At 39.7% G+C, this 9,242-nt stretch overlaps 1 protein-coding gene across 4 annotated transcripts; it reads right to left on the bottom strand.

Annotated features, from left to right (window-relative positions):
* Nucleotides 1-265: 265 nt before the first annotated feature.
* On the bottom strand, nucleotides 266-2,795 carry LOC141427576 (bolA-like protein DDB_G0274169). 4 transcript variants are annotated; one of them, XM_074087154.1, is made up of 3 exons: nucleotides 2,608-2,795; nucleotides 2,315-2,508; nucleotides 266-924 (listed from the first exon to the last, which is right to left on the bottom strand). In XM_074087154.1, exons 1-3 carry the CDS (start codon nucleotides 2,657-2,659, stop codon nucleotides 805-807), a joined length of 366 nt encoding a protein of 121 aa, XP_073943255.1. In that variant the 5' UTR covers nucleotides 2,660-2,795; the 3' UTR covers nucleotides 266-804. The 4 variants fall into 4 exon arrangements, with proteins under 4 accessions (XP_073943255.1, XP_073943257.1, XP_073943256.1 ...); XM_074087156.1 differs by having other exon boundaries at nucleotides 275-954; nucleotides 2,315-2,530; nucleotides 2,608-2,792; XM_074087155.1 differs by having other exon boundaries at nucleotides 276-954; nucleotides 2,315-2,525; nucleotides 2,608-2,792.
* Nucleotides 2,796-9,242: the final 6,447 nt, after the last annotated feature.

Here is a 9,242-nt window from a genome sequence, read left to right on the forward strand (position 1 = left end):
CGCATGTACGGTACTGCTGGTAAGTGGCAGAAAGCCACAGTGGAGGAGGTAGAAGGTCCATCTACTTATAGGGTGAAAACGGAAGATGGAGAGCTACATCGACGGCATGCCGACCAAATACTGGCTCGCGCTCAAAGCCAATCCGCTTCGGCACACGACATCGACCACCAAATAACTGACTCGCCTCAATCTTCCATGTCGGATCCTCCATTGAGATACCACCCGGAGTTATGGCCAGATATAATTGGCATACCAAATAATGGCTAAAAATCTAAATTCAATTGTTACTTTAAATTGATAATTAGTGAAGTGAACTTAGTGAGTTAGAAATGCATGTTGGTTACTTATGTTGATTACTGCGCTTAAAATGTTTGTACTACTTGATTATGGTAGAAAGGTATGTTATGTATTAAGATGGGTAGTCTTGTGATAAGTTGGTAATGACAGTTGTGGGTAGACTGAAATAAATGAGTTTTGCTTCCTGAATCAACCTTGTTGTATCTTTTAATTATGTTTATGGATTATACTGTGTTCATGTAGTATCAACCTGATCTATTCTTGTCTTTGGTCTGAGATTTCACTTTTGTGCTGAGAAGTTTATAGTAGATCTGACAATAGGCTTCTCTGCCGCTTCTTGGCCACAGTCTCTCTTGGGCTGCAATAATTTGTATACATCTTACTACTAGATTAGGGTGGCAAATCCAGTCACAAATATGCAAATAAAAACAAGATGAATATACTAGCTAAGTATACATATTAATTTGTTAATCTAACTATGTGTAAAAAAGACATGAAGCAAGTAGTCTATTTGCCAAACCCTCCCCGGCAGCTGGGGCTGCTCTCAACAACCTGGCTGCCTGCGGCCCACTGCTGGGGGGTCTTGGCCACGATGGACAGTGCATGTACACCTGTCTGCAACTCCTCCTGCAATATTTCATTCACCAGTCTGTGTCTCTGTTATAAAAGAAAAGGATGGTTAAGTGAAGTTTACAATTACCAAAGGAAAGGACACAACAATAATCCCACTTAATATTATAAAATGTGAAAGATTGTAAACCTGTTTGTATGTTACTTCATCATGACTAGACTTGTACAATCACCTTTGTGTATGGGATGTAATAAGACTGAAGACCTATTCACTTTCTTGTGGAATGTGATCAGAATAAGGACATCAGAGTCTGGCATTTGGATGGTATGGGCTTGTTTAATGGAGGTGTAAATGTATTTCTCAGTCGACCACTTTCAGAAGAAGCAACGCGAATTTACAGAGGCATTGGACGGGGCTTTGCATCCAGAGACATGGTTTCGGTGCAAGGGAGAGTGTAATATCTGTCTGTAGTGTGGTGTATATATCTGAGGCTCCCCATGAGGCTGACATAGTCACATTTGGTGTGCTAAAGCCTCCTTAAAATATCAGTGAAAAAAAAAAAAAAAACATGACTTAAACGCTGAACTGATTTAGATGAAATTCAGTATACACATAGTTTGAGTCCTGGGGAAGGACGTAGTAGGATTGTTTTTATCCTGGAAAATTGCAAAGTTCATGCGGGATAGCAATAACCGAATTATATGCAGACGGAGTCGCGGGTGACAGCTAGTAATAATGTAAATCTTCAAAGACTGCCAGCTTTCAGAGGCGTCTTTACCTATAGTGCAGGGTGTGCGTTGCACACGGGCGCAGCGGTGTTAGGGGCGCCGGCCGCGGCACTTTGTATCTATTCTTTTTTGACCGCGCGCTTCCTAGACGCCGCTAAAGTAATAATTGCACACGGGCGCTACATGGGTTAAAGACGCCTCTGCCAGCTTTCATAATTTTTTTTTATTAATAAAGCTTTAGGTTAATGGATGCCCTTGGCCTGAATCTGCCAGTAAATACAATGAAAATGTAACTTCTATTTTTCTGGAGGATGCATTGAGGTAAGTGCCAAAGGTTTTTATATTTATAATTGTTGTTGAGACTGAACACTCCAGGTGATCATGTCAGTCTCGTAAGTGCTTACACAGTTCCCTAATCAAGGGATGAATAAAATGGTATATTGTTTGGGATAGCGCAAGTCAGTGAAGTGACATTAGAATTCTGCATCTGACTTTTTATTTTCTTTCTGTAGCCAATTTTTACTCCAAATTTATTGAAATAAAATCAATGTGTTGACTATCCCCTGCAAAACTATGACTTATCTATCCCTTATGGTATGCTTTGTCTAATGATGGCAATAAGCAAGCAATCCAAACCCCAGGAACTTCTCAAGTGTAAATCAGACACACTACCATATGTTAAAGTTGATTAATGAATGAAAATAAAAGATGTCAATACCTTAATCAAGGGCAGTCCGTCGAATCTGTCGGACACCACGACCACCTTGAAGTGTGTTTCTGCGCCTTTGGGCACGTTGTGCATGTACGACTCGTTAATGACGGCGAGGTGTGTCGCGTCTAGCGCGGTCTGGAGCTTGTCGCGGATGGCACTCTCCACCACTCCAGACATGCTCCTTACTGTGCTATACAGGCCTGTTTATGGATTAAAACTGAACTATATTGATTGCAATGTTGAAGGTGTTATATTATACGATATAATTTACTTGACTTAGTAATTCTCGAATTAAGTACCTGTACGTATTACGCCGTACAGAGACGATTTCAACCTGTTAGTAAGTAACATTAAGTAGTTTTATAGAGGTAAAACAACTTTGTTGTAAAGTGAATCGCAAATCGAAAAGATATACACGAATTTGGTTTGGTAACCAACTTTGGTTGGTTGTTGACTAAACTTGATTGACGGCGTATGTCAATGTCAAACAAATGTCATTGACTAACTAAGGGAGGCGTTGACCTATACACCTATGGACTGGAAATACTTACAAAATACGCGTGCATACCTAAACATGGCGCATAAAATGGCGCTAAGGCTACTGATAACTAATACGATACAAGTGGGAAAACATGTAACAGAACGTACAAAAGAAAGCTAGGCTTGTTTCAGAGACTTGCACGAATTAAGTAGCGCGTGATTACCTTGTGGCGACTACTACTTGAGGTGTGATGACTGTTGAACAACGTTTTAAATGTCCTTTATTTTTGTAAAATAACGAAAATAATACGAGATTTAAATTTACATAAATCATCAACTATCTTATGTTACAAATATCGAATATAGCGAATCTGATAACGTCTATAGTTCTGTTGAACTGCGACTCTTCATAATGCCACAAACGTAAAATGTCCAGTTTCTTATGCCGTGGATCTATTATCTGCCCTTATGGGGTCGAACTACTTTCGTCGTACTTAATACTTACATCATTTTTAGGGAATCTGTAAAATTAGAATAGTCATTAGTCAAAAACCATGGACGAAATCTACAGTTATTTTAGTTCTACTTATGTCGATATTCAGCAAAACGCTAAAGAAGCTTGTCAATTTTACCAAATTAAATGGAACAAAAAATACAATGTTAAATGCTAAAAAATATGGAAATGATAAAAATTTAAGAAAATTAATTATCTTTATGTAAATATTACCTTGAAATGGCACTATTTGATGGAATAACGGCAACTAACCTAAAGAGTCAAAAACGGTTGATTTCTCGTTTTCCGAGTAGAACACTGTTCTATAGAACACAACGGCATATTGCGTTTGCATCACTTGATGTCCATAACACGAAACCAAATTTAAAAGTATTTTTATAACACTGAAAATCACCAAAAACTCCGTAGTAGGTATTACTTTACTTGACAGCTCACGTACCACAAAGCTTCTGGCGCATAAAATGGCGGATGGCACGATGAAACGTCACTTGCTCGTAATGACAAACCATTATGGCGAGTATAGAATAAATAAATGTCATGCCGTCTTTGTTTTTATATGCCGACACAACTTAGAAAGAAGTAGATAATACGTGTTTTTTTTATTTCTATATCGATTTAACACATAATAATATATTTGCATAACAAAATGTATCTATAGTAGAATGGGGCCTCTCCATGTGGTTCCTTCCTCTGAGGAGGGAGGACTGACCTATATTTCGTCCAGGAAAAACTAAGGAATAATGCCCGTTTCACACGAGAGATTGTACCTAGCAGTACTGTTCTGCCTACTGTCCGCCAAAGAGTATATAATCACTACGTTTTAAGAGTCGGAACTCTCATACAAAAACAATACCACGATTGTAGTATGAATTCAGTGTCTTTTTGGTGCCAATATCAAGAAACGAACTGCACAGACTAAACAGGGCCGAAAAAGTCACATTGACAAGTAGTGTTGTTAGGAAGTCGATATTATCGATATTGTAACAGCATAGTGTTGTGCTTTTTTATCGATATATTGTCAAAAAACGGCACGTAGTGGTGCGCTTTTTATTAATTAAATGATCGAATTAAAGAAAAAAAAGTTGTTTTTCTTAATAATAATTTATTTTAATGTCATGGATCTGTTTTTCTTTACATAGGTAAATACAGTTTCACGTTACACAAGTATTGTATTGTAGTATTGTATTGTCCGTTTTGCACTGCACAGCACTTGTGGAAGGCTGTGCATGTAAATATTCCACACTGGGCAACTCCAAAGCTGAACCTGAAACAAAGTTTAATTTAGCCAGAAGCTTCCACTAACTTATACAGGTGAAATATAATTAGTGTGTATAGCCAATTTTTCTGTCTATTACTAATGCTCTGACCGGCAACTATACTATACACTCAAAATACCTAGCATTATTATTGATGACGAAGCAAATTAATTTTTAACATATATTGTATGTAAAAAAAAATATGTGCATGTGTATTGATGGTATTTATTAGGGTTATGGTTTATGGGGGCGACTGAAAAACAGCGCCTGTTAGCCAAGGGACTTTGTTCTGCAAGGTGCAGGCATAAGCTGAGTCGCTTTCCCTTTTGATAGTTTGATTGTACTTATATTTGTTATGTACCTATGTAGAATTTGTAAACAAACTATTAAATCAATATCTTTTATTATTTTATTATTATTATTATAAGATGCAGTAAGTCAAGTTGCAATAGAGATAAATTGAAAATAAAATAAAGTGTTTACCTTGGCTGTTCTTGCCATCTTTAGGGGAAACCCTTCAAGAATTTCTTCAGAAAGAGGTGGCATGGGAAGTCCCAATTTTGGTATGGCTTTCTTCTTCAGCCGGGTTTTCGATTTTGTGAAATCTCGTTGCCAACTACTTTCACCCACTGCTTACACCTGAAATAAAATTTAATTGTCGTGATACTATATAATACGAATTGACGTCGGCCAGCCAAATATAACCTCAACACCTATTATCAGATTTATCAGTAACTTTACTTACACATGTTCACTTCGAGGAAATCTAGCAAAGAACATTTTGTTTTCACAATGTTTTTCTTGAATACCACAAATTTCGCATCTCCTCATGTTGAATGGTTTCTTAGTAAAGGACAGCCGTGAAAATAACGGTAAAAACTAGAGTCCTGTCTCGAATAAATGCACTTTAGTGAAAGAAAAGTTAATGCGGAGGATAAATAATCTCAAACTCAACGCTATTAACAAAACAAAACACCAAAATACACGAAAATTCAAACAGTAAACACAAAATCTCGCGAAGGCGTCCGTTCCCACGCAGCAGATGAAGGTTTGTGGGCTGCCATATAAAATTGAAAATAGAACTACATTTTTTTCATTTACTTAAATAAAAAAGGATATCCAGTCAGAATTATTTTTATATTGAATTATTTATCTTAGTAATATTTTTTCCGCTTATTTTTTTTTTCACAGCTTAAAATGTGAAGAATTGCAAATATTATAATTTAAGTGAAATCTTCTAAACACAGATCATTTCATAAATATGGCAACCAATAAGTTATTTTGGAGAGGTTGGTACAAAAAAGTCACTAGCTCCATACATTAGATTTTTTGTATGGAGTTTCAACCCACTGCTGTCCGCCCATCTCCCGCTCCCGCGCTCTCTCCCGCTCGCGCGCTCTCCCGCTCCAGCGCTCTCTCCCGCTCCCGCGCTCTCTCCCGCTCCCGCGCTCTCTCCCGCTCCCGCGCTCTCTCCCGCTCCAGCGCTCTCTCCCGCTCCCGCGCTCTCTCCCGCTCCCGCGCTCTCTCCCGTTCCGCGCTCTCTCCCGCTGCCGGAGACGGAGCACTATCCTCAAATGACTCGCGGAGCTATTACGGTCATTTCACCTTCTATTGGGTTTGACGGATTGAATTTCCATTCAATATTCGATTGAGCACAGACATTGTTTCCCGCATGATATATCGCTCGATCAAATAGCATCCCGGCTCGTTGACTTAGAGCTTTTTCTTCATTTCGCTCCCCTTTTGTAGGGACTAGGGTTGCCGAACCAATATTATGGGGTATTTTCGTTTTTTTTTAAAGATTTGATCTCTTGTGAGGTTGCAAATTTTTGAAATTTTAAATAATTTATGCAGTGAATAGGCCGCGAATGTCCACTTTTACACGTCATTAGGGTTCCGTAGCCAAAATGGCAAAAACGGAACCCTTATTAGTTTCGCCATGTCTGTCTGTCTGTCCGTCCGCGGCTTGCTCAGGGACTATCAATGCTAGAAAGCTGTAATTTTGCACGAATATATTATTATATGTAATATATGCCGACAAATTAGAACAATAAAAAATAAAAATAAATTTTTTAGAGTACCTCCCGTACATGTAAAGTGGGGGTGATTTATTTTTTTGTCATCCAATCTTGTAGTGTGTAATCTTAAAACCATTAGGGGGTTGCAAAACGATTTTTCGATTCAGTGATTTGTTTGCAAAATATTCAACTTTAAAGTGCAAATTTTCATTAAAATCGAGCCCCCCCCCCTTCTAAAATCTAAACCGGTGGGTAGAAAATTAAAAAAAATTCAAGATGGTAGTAAGTATATCCAACTTACAAGGAAAACTATAACGGTTAAGTTTTCTTGAGTTTAAGAGTAAATAGCAGCCTAATGAGGTATAAAATATACCTAAACTTGGAATACTTATTAAATTTGATTGCGCAAACAGGGCACGGCCGCTATCGCTCGGCGATACTGACGCGGTACCACTGTGGCGGTGACAGTGACGCTGCGGTCGAACGTTATTTCATACGTTTCCGTACTGCTGGGCTACTCCGAAACTCTAAACTCGAAGTTCGTGTCGTGCGGTCCCTCTCGCTCTCGTATTAAATAGTATAAGTGTCAGAGGGACCGCACGACACGAACTTCGAGTTTCGAGTTTCGGAGTAGCCCTGCTGCATACAATTACAGGTAGATTTTCGAGTAGAGCGGCTCTGGCGTCACTGACGCAGCGACAGTAACGCGGCGATAGAGCAATAGTATTATGCATAGTGATGTAACGAATGTCATTTTTTGAACATTCGCGAACGCGAATGCGAATATCTGCTACCTACCGACATTCGCGAATGCGAACCAAATTTTGGCACCAAATTGTCTATGGCAGTCTCGTTCGAACGAAGTGCATTCCGTTTGTACTTTGATCCGAGAATTACCCAGTTTATACGAACGCATCGCAAAGTAAATAAATAAATAATACCAAATGATTAAGTGAAGACTGATAATATTATTACGAGATTAAGTTATTTTTTTTTATAAAAAATATAAGAAATGAATGTATATTGATTTTATTAACCTATATTATTATCTGATAATTCTATTTTTTTCTGATATTCATATTCGCAAAACATTCGCAGAAAGTATGCGATTGCGAATTCGAATGCGAATATGCAAAAATATGCGAATATTCGCGAATGTGAATGCGAATGCGAATATTCGTTACATCACTATTATGCAGTACGGAAACGTATGAACTAACGTTAGAACGCAGCGTCACTGTCGCCGCGTCAGTATCGCCGAGCGATAGCGGCCGTGCTATGTTTGCGCAAGCACTGCCGCGCAATCGCTGGGATCGCACGTGGTTTTGAGGTTATTTTGCATGGAATAACAACAAACTGACACCGGAGTCGCGCTGCTCGGAAGCCAATCTGCGTCAGAGCTGCTGCGACACTGACGCAGCGGCCGTTGCGATACAGCCGCTCTAGTCGGAAGTCTACCTTAATACTATCGCTCTATCGCCGCGTTACTGCCGCTGCGTTAGTGACGCCGGAGCCGTTTTACTTGGAAGTCTACTTTTACCTAAGTTTAAGGAAATGTATTTCAGTAAAGGCTCGTGTAGCGGCGCACGCTCGTCGCCCGGGGCAGCGCCAGCGACGGACACGCACCGGGAGAACAACACGCTGATCCGACATTAACATGCCATAGCCATTCGCCAGCCGTGATTCTAACCACATATTATTATCGTGGCTTTGAACATTTTTTTTTTATATTAGACATGAAATCAAGTAAGCGGGATTCCTGTAAGCAATCACCGTCTCTCAGTGTTATTGTGTGTATTGCTTGCCAGAATTATGTTGTGACTTTCGCCACTCATGCTATTATTTATCCTCCTGCATTCCTTGTATAGCATGTCTGTGCCGGCCGTCGCCGCCGTGGCAGCGTCGCAGCTCCGTGATATTAAAATAATAAACATAAGGAAACGAGAGCATTAGCGGCAGACGCATAATTCCCGCAATAAATTTGATTTGGACCCTTTGTGTGCGTTAATTAATTGAAACACCTCCAACAATGGCCGCGCCCGCGCGCCGCATCGCCGGAACTCGTCGCCTCCTCGCCTCTTAAACTAAGATGTTCACGTTACTGGAGGACTATTATGTCATTAATAAATTTTCAGTTGTAGTGCAAAATGATTCGAACTCTTTTTAGAGTTCCGTATCCTAAAGGTGCCAACAGGCAGGTTTCGACTGATAAGGGTGCGCTTCCACAGAAGTATGTCGATGTGAAATTGGTCGTTTTTGCGTGTCTATACACCACTTAGTTTTACTTATGCGGAAGCGCACTCTAGGTTCCGCTGTCACGCACATCACTTTATTAATTAAAAGGTAAGTAGACACTTCTTGATCACATCCTACCGACTGCGCCATGTATCTGTTATAGTTAATTTAAAGGATGGCAAATGTTTCAGTGGTAGGTATATTTCTTACTTAGTTTTACAGACATGTGTTTGGCGGACGAGGCGGGCCAGCGGGTCCCGCCGGCGCGCCGGGGAGCGAGCACAGCTCGTATGGTCCCTATTTAAAATCAACAAGAGCAAAATTAACTTTCCTTCTAAATTGAGCAACCCTAGCTCCTTATAAAGACGTATAATGAATGTTTTACCCCGAAAGCGTTAAAGAGCGCTCTTTTGCATACGAAGTTCGTTAAG

Source organism: Choristoneura fumiferana, chromosome 4 (assembly GCF_025370935.1).
Source record: "Choristoneura fumiferana chromosome 4, NRCan_CFum_1, whole genome shotgun sequence".
Taxonomy (NCBI): domain Eukaryota; kingdom Metazoa; phylum Arthropoda; class Insecta; order Lepidoptera; family Tortricidae; genus Choristoneura; species Choristoneura fumiferana.